Source organism: Medicago sativa, chromosome 7, assembly GCF_051527215.1.
Source record: "Medicago sativa cultivar Bolivia chromosome 7, Bolivia_mono, whole genome shotgun sequence".
Taxonomy (NCBI): domain Eukaryota; kingdom Viridiplantae; phylum Streptophyta; class Magnoliopsida; order Fabales; family Fabaceae; genus Medicago; species Medicago sativa.
The window spans coordinates 63356013-63372437 of NC_140755.1; the positions used below are offsets into that span (position 1 = coordinate 63356013).

At 32.9% G+C, this 16425-nt stretch overlaps 2 protein-coding genes across 2 annotated transcripts; one reads left to right on the forward strand and one right to left on the reverse strand.

Annotated features, from left to right (window-relative positions):
• Positions 1-5536: 5536 nt before the first annotated feature.
• Positions 5537-6138, reverse strand: LOC146907552 (cyclin-dependent protein kinase inhibitor SMR4-like). Its single transcript, XM_085727566.1, has one exon. It carries the CDS (start codon positions 6020-6022, stop codon positions 5831-5833), a length of 192 nt encoding a protein of 63 aa, XP_085583692.1. The 5' UTR covers positions 6023-6138; the 3' UTR covers positions 5537-5830.
• Positions 6139-11891: 5753 nt separating this feature from the next.
• LOC146907553 (laccase-2-like) lies at positions 11892-16078 on the forward strand. The gene is made up of 6 exons (XM_085724236.1): positions 11892-12009; positions 12107-12258; positions 12656-12900; positions 13137-13265; positions 14134-15096; positions 15625-16078. Exons 1-6 carry the CDS (start codon positions 11902-11904, stop codon positions 15753-15755), a joined length of 1728 nt encoding a protein of 575 aa, XP_085580362.1. The 5' UTR covers positions 11892-11901; the 3' UTR covers positions 15756-16078.
• Positions 16079-16425: the final 347 nt, after the last annotated feature.

The window sequence follows — 16425 nt, forward strand, 5'->3', positions numbered from 1 at the left end:
GAGGTATAATTGAATGTTTCCCATTAGCCCAAGAACTTGGAGAAGTGACAGTGGCACGTTTAAAAATGTGTTCGGTTGAGTTGTTAGCTTTTACATGTATCTCAAATTTATATTCTATATGTAACCAAAAAAAAAAAAATTATATTCTATATAAAAAAAAGAAAAAATAGTAAAACTTTTTTAATGTCTGGTATGATCTCAAAATACCAGACATAACTTGTTGACATAACTTGTAGAAAGCTTAAAAAAGTGTGTTTGAATCTTTGTACAACTTCGCACGTTGACATAACTTGTTGATGATAGAAGCATTGGATTCCCGGTACCCATAACGTTTCATGCTTGTATTGATGAGCCAACGATTGATGGTTAATACACCCTACCATCTATAACATTCATCTACCTCACATTATCCCAAGGGTCTCTGCATTCTTGTCTATATAAAAAGGACTCATAAGGTCCTCCAAGGGACGATGATTGACTCTACCCTAAAAACTCGGACAACTTTGGCTCAAATACCAACTTGAAGTTATTTTTTTCTATAGCAAAATATGGTTTCATTTAAGAAGCCTTCTAATGAAGATTGTTTTTGTGACCCATCAAATGTATCTTTAGGCAGAAAAATGTCCTTCGAAATTTATCTATCGAAGGTGTTAAAACTAAAAAAAGTCCTTGAAGAGTTATCTCCCAAATGATTAACAGGCTGGGGGTGCGAGAAAAGCAATCATTCTTTCTAATATACATTCATTACATTAACGAAGGGCCCATGATATTAACAGGTTGTAACTTGTAACCTATTTTGGATCTTATCAATAACTTTCAGAGAGAGAATCTCTCCAAAAAAAAAACCTTTCAAAGAGAGAAGTAATTACTGAAGAGACCCGCTACATTACTTAAAATTCAATCAAAACATTTATAGGAAGCTATAATCCGATAGGCTTGTAACAACAAAAAACATCTATCATAAATTAGAATATTGCTCTTCCCCATGCACTTTTCGCTCGTACCCAACCAAACTGACCAAAATACCCCTGCGTTAGTTAACTAACGCAAGTGTAAAACTATGCGTTAGTTAACTAACGCTGAGTTAATTAAGATGCGCATGTGCAAAACACTGTGTGAGTTAACTTACGCATAGTGTTAACACATGCGTGAGTTAACTCACGCTATACTAGTACAACATTTAATGCTGTACTGATATGCATTCAATGCATAGTGTGTCACTTATGATCCTTAATCTTTACACGCTCATAATTGAACCAGATTACGACATAATCGATCAAAATTACACAAAAACGTCGTTTTTCTCACAATCACATAATCACACATAACGATCCAAACGGTCCAAATTTCACAAATTCGCCGGTAATGACTCGTAATCACTTAAACACACTTAATGACACGTAAACGATCCAAATTACACAAATTTGTCCACAAATTTCCAAAATTACATAATCTCGCATAAACGGTCAAAATGAACCAAATTCATCGTTAAATTACATAATGCGAGCAATAATTAGTGTGACATTACCGGCCACCAAAAAAATATTTCATTTCACATATTTATATAATATATAATATTAGTTACATATTGGCCACAAATATCCAAATTACATAACCGGCCACCAAAAAATATGTCGGAGTGTAATACCACAAAAAAATAGGACGAACACCTACCGACCAAAAAATGTCATAACCTATAACCTATCTAAGAAGTCTAGTGACATTCCTAAATTGTCTTCTTCTTCCATGTAGTCCATGACTTCAAATTCTTGTTCCTTTTTTTTTTTTTCCGGAGTGGGAGTATTATCACCAACAATTGGATTGTGCTCATTTGTTGGTTTTTTTGGCGGCTTCGGCTCCTTAGACATGTGCTCATTTGATGCTTGATGAGCGTAGAAACTTGCTTCCTGACGATTTGCAATGATTTGGGATGAGGATTTTGACTCAAAAACACTTTTTGGGTTTTTGAAGGTGCAGGGAAAGAAAATGGTGCTTGGAGTATGGACTGATGAGTTTTGTACGAAAACAGTAACTCTGCGTTACTTAACTCACGCTGCGTGAGTTAAGTTGCGAAGCGTTACTTAAGTAGCGCAGCGTTACTTAAGTAACACAGGAGTATTTTGGGCATGGCTGCAGGACGCGAGTGTTTTGTGATGGGGGAAGAGCAGAATTCCATAAATTATGTTCCAATATGTTGAGCAATTTAGGGAATTGTACAACACGGTGAGATATACACTATTCCTTGATGAATTGGAGCAGCGACAAAGCTCGCAAAAAATTTATGCAGAGGCCAACTATAAAGAAGATTTTTTTTTTGAAAACAGACGTATTAAATTTAAGGATAAAATATATTTTTAGCCCAATAAATTATAATTTTTTAGGTTTAGTCTTTAAAAAAATTATTCAATTTTTGTCTCAGTTTTTTAAAATTTTACAAAAAAGTGTTTTTAGTCTTGAATTTAATCTCTAACTAAAAATTAAGGACTAAAATTAACAAATCTTAGAAACTTAACATAAAAATCGCTATTTTAAAACGTTGGGCAAAATGCATTTGAAGAACCCAATTTCATCAATAACTGCCTGTTTAATAATAGATTAATAATGTCTTTTCAAATGTAAATAAATAGTTTATTTGCAAGAAACTCATTGTCCATTTAATTTGTCTATGATTATTGTCTTGATAATTTTTATTATTGAAAAAGATTTCTCTATTGTTGTTATTGAGACCTAAAGTATCAAACCAATACAAATAAATCTATCAATTTTGTAGTAGTTTTTTCTACTTTATTATTTATGCTAATTTTTGCAACTAAACTTGTTTGGGGTAGCCCAATGTTTATTATTTGGGGTAGCCGGATATAAATACATTCCGACTAATTTAAGAATAATACTTCTTTTGGGGTAGCCAAGGCTACCCCTCCCTTATGAAGGGCTACACCCCTGAATTGGAGACAATTTATCCCTGATGACAAAAATGATTCCATTTTAGAACGAAGGAGATAAATATCACATGCTGAATGAAAGAGATGAAGAAGTTTGATGTTATTGAGATGAAATCGACAACTGATTGTAAGAAAAAAAAAACTTTATTAACGAGACCTACATTACACTTGATAAATTGGAGATAATTTACCCCTAATGACAATTATGATTCGATTCTGGAACGTATAAGATGAAAATCACATCTTGGATGGAGAATATAAAGTTTGACGTCCTTGAGATAAAAATGTCAACTAATTGTAAAAATAAAGATAAAGAAAATAAGATTTTCTTTTATAGTGATAAATTATCCTCAATTCATCATGGAGCAATGCACCCATGAAAAGAGATTTAGCATCGATTTTTGTAGTCATGACAATTGAAAAAAAAAATTATTGGGATTCAGACCTCTTCTATTACCATTTTTTGAAGAAATATACACTTCTACTTTTAAATAGCAAAATTATATTTTACCAAAAAAATAGTAAGAGTGTCTAACAAAAACTACACCTTTAGCATAAATGCTCACAAAATTATGAACAAAATCTTGGATGGTGGAACGATTCAACCGTATCTTGCCTTTGCAATAATGATCATAAAATTTATAACAAAATACTAAACATGCTATATGCAGAAAAAAAAATCAGAAGTGCATCTTTGGATTCTTCTTTTTTTCACGGGGTCTATGACCCTAATTTTAATACCATGTAAACTTAGAAACTCATATGCTTCATGAGTGCTAAGAAGGAAACAAACACCTGGAGTGGGTAAGCTCAGTTGAACTCATGGGCAATACATGTTGGAATTAAATCAAATACCAACCTAACTCCCAAGAGTCTACCCCTTCCTCTAGTGCTTACCTGAAATTTAAAGCCTTCATTTTTAATTTTCATAATTTCAAATATTATTTGAATGAAAATGTCTATTTGATTTTGTGGATATAAACATAGATTTTGATTAAAATAAATTAAATGTAAACGAACGTTTGTGTAAATATGTTTGCATAAATATAGGTTGTTGAATAATAAAATTAAACATGTGTTTGGTTCCACGGCATGTTGCTAGCGCTTACGACATATAGTTGGTTATGTACTAATTTTAGGTATTCCTTCTCATGTTTGCCAAAATTACAGTAAACTTTCCACGTCCAAGTAGAAGTTTAGTTTTGTAGCTTCTTTGAAATTGGGACAAACAATTGGTTGAGACTTATGTTTTGCCAAAATCGCAGCAAATTTTCTGCCTCCAAGGGGTGGACGTGCATTTGGAAATGTGGCCACGCAACCAAACATAAGCTAAGGCAAATTATCACGTTTGGAGGTAAATAAAATCCTTAAAGTGAAGATCAATTCTAAAAAACAAAAACAAAAAAACTACTAAAAGCAACTAAATATATAAATGTGAAATTTATATTTTTAAAAGCACTTTTATAAGTCAATCCAGCCAGAGATTTTTCTCATGATGTTTTGCGACCAGATGACGATTGTTGTAGGATGGCTCCTAACTGCTTACTTTTGATGCAAGAAGTTTGTTTCCATTAGTTGAACCATCAAATTTTATACAATTACTGGGTCATGAGAAGATGCTCAAGGATCGTTCGTCACATCGATATATATTTTTATCTAAAATCTAAAGACCTTTGGTAGTATGTGCTTGGATACACATTTGCAAATCATGGCGAATAACCACATCAACGCAAAAGCAACAATCCATCGCTTCTCATTTTGACATCAAAAGGCCCTGTATGTGGTGGCGATGAAAATAATTCAAACTGAACACAGTGGCGGAGCCAGGAATTTTTTGGAGCCTGGGCAAAATAAAACAACGATAAGTTTTAGTGACAGCCACAACCGTAGGTAGAGGTCCATAATGCTTTTAAAATGGTCTCCTTAGAATTACCTACGGTTTTTTCCGTAGGTAAAGGTGGAAAACATGCAGTGACAGTCATTTGGCAATGACAGACAGATTTACCTACGGAAATTTGCCCTATAGTGACGGATTTTGGCCGTCACTAAAAGTCAAATTTCTCGTAAATTTCTCGTAGCGATACAAAGAAAGTATGGGTTGAGCCCGGGCGCGTGCCCGGGCTAGCTGGGGGGTAAAATCGCCCCTGACTGAACATACATTTGGCGTATAAGTCATCTCATTTTGTACTCAACATCTATTTTTTCATTCATTGGATATAATAATTCTATCTCACATTTACTATACCAAAACTTTTTCACTCATGTAGCTATCTATTTCTTCGAGCAAAAGAATGCAGAGATATGAGAATTTTCCAGCTGAAAAATCTACTAACTTCAGCTCACTTTTTCAGGCCTTCAACAAGCACAAAGCAATCACTTGTATAACTCTCTAACTAATTAACTACTAAAAGATCAAAAACTATATTTCTCAATAGCTTTTACATAACATAGAGATAAACTTAGTTAAATTGTAAACAAATGTCAGAGAAATGAAACCATTTCCAGAATGAAGCTAAGCTAGAACTAACAAACTAGCTAGGAGAGAACCCACAAACAAAGAAACATTCAAAAATCAAAACACACAAACATTTCATTAAAAAAATTCAAGGAGAGTTCACATTGACACAAACCATATATGTATATATATGATAAATGTAATCACTTATCATTTTGTGTGTAACAAATTTCATAAACCATCATACAAAAAAAACTACAAACCTCTAACCATAACATACCATACACAATTATTCTTATATATAATTAAATTAAATCTATAAAACAAACACTCTCCTCTACTCCTAAAAATCCAAAAAATTGAAAAACCATAAATAGAAAGGACACTAATATGAAACAAAGCAAGAAATGAAACCCAAAAAAGTTGAAACTTTCTAGGCACAGGCTTCTTTTCTGGCTACATAAACAAACAAGGAATCAAGATCAGGTGGTTGGAAGTACCCTTCCTTCGGCGGCGGTCGTCTCATTCCGACAACCGGCTTCTTCCTCGGCGGTGGTGGTGGACAAATGAAAACCGCTGGAATCTGATTCTGCAGCAACCTTGGTGTTCTACACTCATCTTCCATGACACCCTTTTGCTTCTTCTTTCCAAAACCCAACAAAATACAAGAGAATCAAAATGAATTACACAATAAAAAAGTGAACTTTGAACTTTCAAGAAGTGAAATTGATTGAAAGTGTTTTTTTCATGAGAAGGGTATATATAATAGGAAAAGAAAATAAACAATTAATGTAAATAAATATATTTTATTTATTTATTTATTTATTTTTAAAATTTTAACAATTGGAGGGAAAAGAGTTAGTGGGGAATTGTGAGAGGTGAGTGTAACGGGAAATGGGTGACAGCTAAGCAATTAAAAACAAAGTGACACGTGGCGTTGAATGAGTGGATGACAGTGTAAAACGTAGGACACGTTTCGCCGCGTTTTTTTCATGTGAATTCAAATTGGGCGGCGCAATGGAAATGAGTCGGTGTTTGCGCGGGAAATGAAAAATTTTGTGTTTGGATTTGGAAATTTGAAAGTGTTGAGATTCACTGTTGGATGAAGTGGGACCCAATAGGAATGGACGGTGGATTGTGGGGGGTGGGATTTGTAAGTGGGGTCCAGAGGGTATGGGTTTATTTTTGTTGGGTAGTGGTGATATTGATGAATTTTTAATAGGTTCATTGGATTCGATCTGACAAGAATAAAGAAAGGAGTGAAGAGTTACATGGCCCAATGTTGTTGATTAATCACATCTGTCAAGTCATCGATTAGTTTACATTGTTGAAGACAAATATAAGGTCAAGTTTTTACTTGAGGTAGTGACGTTAAAATTCTATGTGTTGGATTGATGCATGGTACATAGTAAGATTTCCTGCGTAACTTGATTGGTTTCAGTAAAAAAAATCAAAAGAGTTGATGAATTAAAAATGAGTAAATAGACAAATACCTAGTTGAAATTCTAAAATCTTGTAATTACTCTGTTGAAATTTGAGAAAGGAAAAAATCCATATGAAATTGTCAAATATTAGTTAATTTACCTTCTTTGTCACGTCATGTTGACTGCCTACACGGCACTGTGGCGTGGTCTGACATGTCATGCCACGTCATAGGGAAATTTTTTTATTTATTTTTTCAATTTTTTATTAAAAAAATCTGCATTTTTTTTAAACGATTATGAGCAAATATAACCACCCCCCAAATCAAGCAAATTGGTCCTCGTACAAACAATTTTTCTTTTGCTTTCTTGGGAGATTTTTCTTTTATATAAACACGCGCGCGCACACATATTTACAATAAAAAAAAAACTCATGCAATGTGAGTTAGTTTTTGGATAGAAGATAAATTCATTCTTCATATTTTTCATATCCACCACTTCATGGACGGTGTTGCATACTTCTAGTTTTATTGAATTAGATTTCGCAACAATAACTTCTTTCACCTCCACCATATAAAAGTGTAATTTATTAATAACATAATTTGAACACAATATTTTGCTATTACATAATGCCTTGCCATAATGCTTATGATACTTTAAGGTACTTTAACAATTGACAGATTAATGCATACACTATGAGACAATGCTTACATGATAGATTAATGCTTACACTGTGACAAATTAACTCATGGCAGAAAAACTAAGTAAACATGATAGAAATTAACAAGCAAAATACCCCCTGAAATTTGTCACTTATAGCCATTTACCCCATAAAATATTTTAATTTATATTAGTTACCCCCTGCACAAAACATACAAACCAGAACACAGAACACGCATACCATTACAACATATCAAGTTAACACATACTAGAACACACACATGAGTAGTGAATAGTGATAGGCTAACATAACAATTAATTTAATTAGCATGTCAATTTGTTTCTCTCAAATATGTGTAAGCATCTAATACCTTGTTATAAGATCCGAAGTTGATATGAGAGATAATTCTGGACCAGAGAACTTTGAGTGGGAGAAAGTTGGTATTTGTTTCAAGTGCTCTTTACCATTCAAGAGGTGATGGATATGAAGAATAGGAAGAATGAGTTCATTTTATATGAGAACTACCTCACTAGAGATGTAAACGGATATCCATTGATGCGGATAGTATGATATCCGTGTCTGCTCTATTGGATAAATATGAAATATATACCCTATTCATATCCGCGTGAATATCCGTTTAACGGGTAATCCACGAATTTTGAGGTATCCGCGGGTTTATACATATATCCATAGATATCATTTAAAAACAAACTAAAAATTTTGTTAGTTTTTTTTAGTTGAAATTTGAAAACCAAAGTTCATCACATTGTATTATTGCCCACACAAACCAACAAATTAGACCACCATAAATGAAAGACGGAAAAATCGATAGGTATGTGCGTCTTCAGCTATCATCAGGAGTGAAGCTTAATACGATCTACAAGTTACTCCAACATTAATTCTTTAAAATACATGCCTTACATTCCTTCTAAATAATCCAGATAAAAATCAACAAAATTATCTGAAAACAAGACTGAATATCTTTCCTAATAACGTGAGAGCCACGAGTAATTGCCCACATCAGGGGGAGTTTACCATAGAAATTTCCATCCACCCGTGTACGAGCTACCAAAAGACGCGGAAGAAATCACAAGCGAGGACAAGATGTTTAATTGATTCATCCTTCTCACACCCCAAAACATAGTGATAGTAACGATCTAACAGGCAAGAAAATTAGCTTAATTAGATTGTAAATTGAATAACGTTGTTTATGGTCAATTGTATATCGTTCCTTTTGTAAAAACAATTTTTTCTTTGATTGAAAAGATCGATCATTTGCATTTGTTGGTAGCTCTGTCATGTGATAAAATAAAAGTTTAAGGAGAAATAGATATAGTTTAATTTATTTGACCCACCTTTTTGAGAAAATGAACGCAACGAACCAAATATCCTGGAAATCGATTCTCTCAATTTTTCTCATATCATATATGATAGATGAAGTTAAGATGCGTTTGGAGTTTTGAAAAAGTAACGTATGACTTGATTTTATTTTTTGGTTACAAAATTTTAGGGTGAGGGGATGTTGCCCCACTCTAAGGCAGAGAAGATCTTCGGGTTCAAAGAACACTTACAAAAATATTTACATTTACCTCCCTCCAAAAACACTAGCAGAACTCGACTTGATTTAGTACCTTTGAAAAGGACTTTTATTTTTCTAAAAAAAAAGGACTTTTATTTGATATATTGGACAAATCTCCGTACACAGTTCTAAACTTTGTGTAATTCAAGAGTATGTTTGTGAGGGAGTTTTTGGAGGGCTTTTGACGGACAGATTTTGGAAGGCTAAGTTTATTTTTTATATATATTTTATAAAAATTATACAAACAAAATCATGATTATATATAATAGTTAATCACACTTAATTGATTTTAGAAAATATTTTATATTGTCCATATTTAAAATAAAAATAAAAAATTTCCTCCTAAACCTTCCATAAAAAATATTCTTGTTTGATACCCAAAGCCATGTAGGAGTAGTTCAACTGATATAAATATAGGAATAAAAATTGGAGGTCCTAAGTTCAAACCTAAATGAATGAGTAAATATTAATATAAGAATACTCTTCAATTTGATTGTGTGGATCCTTGTTCTAGCAATTGAATGAAGTGTATTTTGTTGCAAAAAAAAAAAAAAAAGATAACATTGTTTCTTGCCTCCTGTCCTAACAGTTCTACACTAAAAATACAATGCAACTGCAAAACACTCTCAAGAGTTTTAATATATAAATAAATGTTTTATTGTATCTATTTAATGAAAATAAATGTTTCTGTGTCTATGGCATTGTATACAAGTTTAGTTAAGAAAATATCTATTTGGCAATATTCTAGAAAATTAGTCATGTCCATGAAAAAGTAGATCTTGAGAGAGAATTGTCACCTATATAAGTTGGTCATTGTTCCCTTTGCCTCAACTGTCAAAACTCAAAAGAGTATTATTTTTCCCACCCTATGGTCTTCTCCTGCGCCCTGTAAATTTTCCAAAAATGCCCTTGTGCATTCCGGATTATAGAATCCGGATTGCATTAGCACCATGAAAAAAAGTATAAATGATGGAATTTTGAATTTTGGGTGTAAAAATCATGGAGCAAATGATAGAAGAGAACTTTTGTATATTGTTAGTGCACTCCAATGTGCTCCTGGCTTGGTTGAACTTATTATACATGTAAACATGATTACCTAAGCTTCTTAGCTTATTTCTTATTGTTGTATTTTGACACTTTAATTTTTACACTTTGGAGTTACATCGATGTTTCTACCGTACAAGTGTCGGATCATTCAGAAGAGTTAGAATGCAATAGTGATTGCCTTAATAATCTGCAGATGGTGAATATCCATGTTAGAGCAAGTAGAATTTCTCAGCATGCAATGAGTTTGATACGGTTCATACTTGCAAATTCAACATCGTTAAGGACTCTTACTTTTAAAGTTTGTCCTGGTTCTAAGAGTTTAGATGCACATAGAATTTTAGAAGATTTGTTACATATGAAAAATTTGGTGCTGGTGCATTCCGGAATATAGAATCCGGATTGCATCAGCACCATGAAAAAAGGGTGTTTAGGGGGTTTTCGGATTATGTAATCCGAAAAAATCATGTAACGTGCCCTATTTTTTGAGCTTTCCGGATTACAAAATTCGGAAAAATCCGTAACTCACGTTGAAAGTCAACAAATAGGGTGAAAAATGATGTTTCCGGATTACATAATCCGGAATACGTTAAACAATTCGGATTTTGTAATCCGGAATGTGATTATATGGAGGATTTCTCTAGTATGACCAATACTTTTTTCCAGAAACAAGCTTTGAATTGCATAAAAAATGGTTGGGATATTTTGTTGGGAAGAATAAATCCTTGGAACCCGGTGTTGAAGTACTTCTCTACATAACAATGCTCAAAGTATGAAGTTGACATGTCCATAACTCTTGTGATGAATGAGACAAGTAAAGTTTCAATACTCACTTCAAAGCATTAGAATCATGACCTAACAAGTATTTGAAAACTTCATTCAGTGTTGATGCCTTTGGAAGAAAGAAATTAAGAAAGACAACTCAGTAATATCATTCATATTATATTTAAAATCTGCAGCACATTGCAGAATATACCTCTCTCCATAAATGTTAAGTGCACCGTTATTTTTAAAATCTGTAGCTTGTACATAACCAATTCCACAGCAATAGAAAGCTTAAAATTAAAAAAATTCTGGAAGAACATCATTTCGGATTATAAAATCCGGAAAACTCCGAGGGTAATTTTGGAAAAAAATAAGGCGCGCGAAGAAAGGCATAGGGTGAGAAAAGTAATACTCAACTCAAAATTCCAAGTGACTTGGAATACTTGTGTTCTAAAATTAGTAAATAATGGAACAAAAAAATTACTCAACTTGAACAAATTGAGTACTATTTAACTAAATAGAGGAAAAATTTAGAATACGAAGTGATCATACAGTATTGAAAATTGCTCTTTTCTTTTTCAAAATTACTCATTCCCTTCACTCAACAGATTTTTCAGTGTATGTTAACTTACGTTGTCATTTTTTAGATCGATTCAATCACTTTTTAAGCCGGTTCAACCGATCTTAATAGTGCCAGCATGAGTTAACTTACACTGAAAAATGCCGAACAGAAGTTAACTCCCGCTAAGTTAAGAGAATGAGTAATTTTAAATGGGAGAATAGCAATTTTCTAGAGTATTTGAAATAAATACTTAGATACTCATATCCAATGATCAAAGGTCATTGTGATACTCAAATAAAGGCACTCAAGTAACTTCACGAATATTACTTCACATCCACTCTAAAATTAAATCAGACCTACAACCATGTTCACCAGACAAGGTGACAAGGCCACCACAAAATTGAATCTATATATCTCTCACATTTTCTTATATAAACATATCTTAGTTCACTTGTCCTAACTACAACAACAAATGGAGTTGACCAAATTTCATTCTTTCAAAGTTTTTTTGTTTGGTTTATGTGTTATAACATTGCTTCCTGAGCTTGTAGTGAGCAGAACAAGGCACTATACATTTAATGTACAATAACTTAACTCTCATGCATGCAGTATTAACTTTACTTCTACCATTGCATTTTCATCTAATATTTATACTATGTATTTTTTTCATGTACAAGATTGAGTACCTGAATGTTACAAGATTGTGCCACACAAGAACCATTCTTAGTGTTAATGGGAAATTCCCAGGACCTCGTTTAGTGGCAAGAGAAGGTGATAGAGTTTTGGTCAAGGTGGTTAATCATATCTCAAACAATGTAACCATTCATTGGTATGTATATATGCATGTACTAATTAGTTTTATATTGCAGTTCCACAGTCATAATATAAAAGATTTTGAGGTCTTCTGATTCCGAACAGAAACTTTGACTGCATCGGTCACACTTTTCCATATTTTACTACAATATAAAGGTTTCGCAGCATAACCGCAACCATAATTTTTTCGTTTTGTTATAAATTGTGGTTCAGTTATGCTGCAAACTTTGATATTGCAGCCAAATGTGACCGATGCACACAATTGTTGTTGTAGAGACCTCTAAATCTTTTATATTGCGACCGCAGTTGCGGTTACTGCCCACAATTGCGGTTATGGACCGCAATTGGAGGCAGGCACCTAATATTTTAGATTATTGTGGAATTTTAATATACGACGGTTGTTGATTTTGCAGGCATGGAATAAGGCAGAAAACAACTGGTTGGTCTGATGGACCAGCATATGTAACACAATGTCCAATTCAAACAAACCAAACATACACATACAACTTCACCATTACTGGACAAAGAGGAACCCTATTTTGGCATGCTCACATATCATGGCTAAGAGCAACTCTTTATGGACCTATCATCATCCTTCCTAAGCACAATGAATCTTATCCCTTTCAGAAACCACATAAAGAAATTCCCATCCTTTTTGGTATAATTAATAGCTATAGTCTACCGTTCTAAATTACGGTTGTAGCTGCAGTAGTGGTCACACTAGGAACCTCAATGGAGCCACAAATGCGGTTATAATGCCGTTGCTTAGACCACTAAAACCTTTATATTGTGGCCGCAATTGTGGTAGCTGACCGTAATTTAGAACCATGTTCATGCAACACTTTTGACAAATACTTATATAGTGATGTAACTTTTATTGTTGTGGGATTTCAGGAGAATGGTTTAATGTTGACCCAGAAGCAGTTATAAATCAAGCACTGCAGACAGGAGGGGGACCAAATGTTTCAGATGCATACACAATCAATGGTCTTCCGGGACCATTCTACAATTGTTCCTCTAAAGGTATAAAAACTAGCATGTATAGTAGCAGTATCTACAATCTTTTAGACATATCTAAAGTGTGTTAGAAACTTGTGCATTATTAATGTTTTTAGATACATATGTTCAAGTGACTAAGCAAATTGGTCATTGAAATTGAATATGTTCAAGTGAATAAGCAAGTTGGTCATTAAAATTGTAAACATTGGCAAAAAAAAACTCTCATTTTATCGTTAGAGACTATGACGTGACATGTTAACTAGACATGTCACATTGTACGTTGATCTCACATCAATGTCAGTTTACTAGAAGTGAATTTTCATTTGAAATTTAGGTCATCTCAAGACCAGGGGCGAACCCACCATAAGGCATGGTGTGGCCGTTGCCACACCATATTACAGCTCAATTTTTATTTTTATAGTAGACTTAAATAATCCATTATATATATATATATATATATATATATATATATATATATATATATATATATATAATATGTTGTATGTTTTGCATGTGTTCTAATTCGGCCTTGCTGTAGATAATCCTTTAACAATTAGCGTGTCATTGGTTCAACTCAAAGTGTGAAGCCTAAGCCATTTTCGCTAATGTGCTTAATGTATCATAAGTACGCTTGGTTAATATATATATAGTTTCCTTGATATTTTAGCCACACCAATATCGAAAGTCTAGGTCTGCCCCTGCTCGAGACAATGTTTTAGTAAATGTTATATAAATTCATTTTGAAATATGTTAAAGGTAAATTATTTACATTTGAAAAATTTAGAACTAATTAACTAAGATGTGAAAATTAATAGACTATTACATACAAATGATTATTAATTCATCTATGATAAGTCACTAATTCTTTCTCTTGTATTCATGATTTTTTTAGATACATTCAAACTAAAGGTGAAGCCAAACAAGACATATCTACTAAGGATAATCAATGCAGCACTCAATGAAGAACTCTTCTTTAGCATTGCAAATCACACCTTAATAGTTGTTGAAGCTGATGCTAGATACATCAAACCATTCAACACAAACACACTTCTCATAACACCAGGACAAACCACAAATGTTCTTCTCAAAACCAAACCATATTTCCCTAACACCACTTTTTTCATGATTGCTAGACCTTATTTCACAGGCCTTGGTACATTTGACAATTCTACCCCTGCAGGTATCTTGCATTACAAGCAACACAATTCATCAATAAAAAATCTTCCATTTCTCAAACCAACGCTTCCAAAAATAAATGACACAAATTTTGTATCAAATTTCACAAAAAATTTCAAAAGCTTAGCCAATTCTAAATTTCCTATCAATGTACCAAAAAAAGTCGACAAAAAGTTTTTCTTCACCGTTGGATTAGGAACTTTTCCTTGTCCAAAAAACACAACATGTCAAGGTCCAAATAACAACACAAAATTTGCAGCCTCAGTGAACAATTTCTCATTTGTTCTTCCATCAGTTTCTATTATGCAAGCATACTATTTCGGAAAATCAAATTCAAATGGAGTGTACAAAACCGATTTTCCCGAAACCCCGTTGAACCCTTTCAATTACACCGGAACTACGCCGAATAACACAATGGTTAACAGTGATACAAAGTTGGTTGTGTTGAAGTTTAATACTAGTGTTGAGTTGGTTTTGCAAGATACTAATATTCTTGGTGCTGAGAGTCACCCTTTGCATCTTCATGGTTATGATTTTTTTGTTGTTGGACAAGGTTTTGGAAATTATGATGCTAATAAAGATCCTGCAAAATTTAATTTGGTTGATCCTGTTGAAAGGAACACTGTTGGTGTTCCTGCTGGTGGTTGGGTTGCCATTAGATTTTTTGCAGATAATCCAGGTTGGTACTTATGCATGCATGTCAATGAAATAATTAATGTGTCATAAGGCACTGTGAAATAAAAGTGAGAATTTTTTCCTTACGGTAATGTACAGCAAAATGATACTCCCTCTGTCCCAAATTATATGTCGCTTTGGAAAAAAAATTTGTCCTAAATTATATGTCGCTTTACAATACAAATGAAATATTAATGTTACTTTTCTTATTATATCCTTAACTATTTATTACTCTATCTTCTTTCAGTTCTTTCATTTATTCTTTCATATCATTTATTAAGGATAATTTTGTAAAACAACTCATAATATCTTTTTTCCGCACAAAATTAATTACATTTCTTAATACGTGTGAAATGCCCAAAATGTCATATAATTTAGGACGGAGGGAGTAGTAAATAAGAAGTTAGTAAATAATCATTTGAAGGTCCTAATCTTTTGGAATATTTGTGTACCTTAACAGAAGTAGTATGTCTCAGTCATTGTTGTTTAATGTTTATGTCACAATGACATGTGGAATTTTTGGTGAAAACAGGAGTATGGTTCATGCATTGTCACTTAGACATTCATACAAGTTGGGGATTGAGAATGGCATGGCTTGTATTAGATGGACCTGACTCCAACCAGAAGCTTCAACCACCACCTTCTGATCTTCCAAAATGTTGACTTTGACTCACCCTTTTGTCTCCACATTCATTGGGGCCCTATACTTCATTTTCTCAATCATTCACAAATGTTAATTAATTTTGTTCCTTTAATTCACTTCAATAAGAAAAAAAATATTTGAAATTCTTTTGATGTGTTGAATAAGTTGTGACAATTGTTGTAATAAATTAATGTCTTTGTCTTGAGTCTTTGTTGTTGTCATGTTTGGTTTGGTTTGGTTGGGTTTAAGGTAGATGAGAAGTTCAAGAGTAATAGTCATAAGAGGGTTTGCATTCTTGATTTAATTAATTTCATCATGATTATCATTTGATTAGTTCCCTTCATTTGCTCTTTTACTTCTATTCAAAGTCTTAACTCTTAAGTCACCTATTTGTAGTAATATGAAATGATCATTTCTTCAAGTTTGAACTAATTAAAATGTAAGGTTAACCTCTTTCGAATGATTATGTCCATGCTCTTATTTCTCCCATTAATTGAAGGGAAAATAGGTTGTAATCAAATGTAAGAAAAAATATCAACTAATTTTTTCACATTTAATGTTATTATTTAAAAAATACCTTGAATTAATTCTTTAATTTTGTGAGGAGATGATCACTATGATCAGAGGCAAGTTAGTATATGTATTTTTTTTCTTCATAAAATCAAGAAAATTAATTGCACTTAACTATAG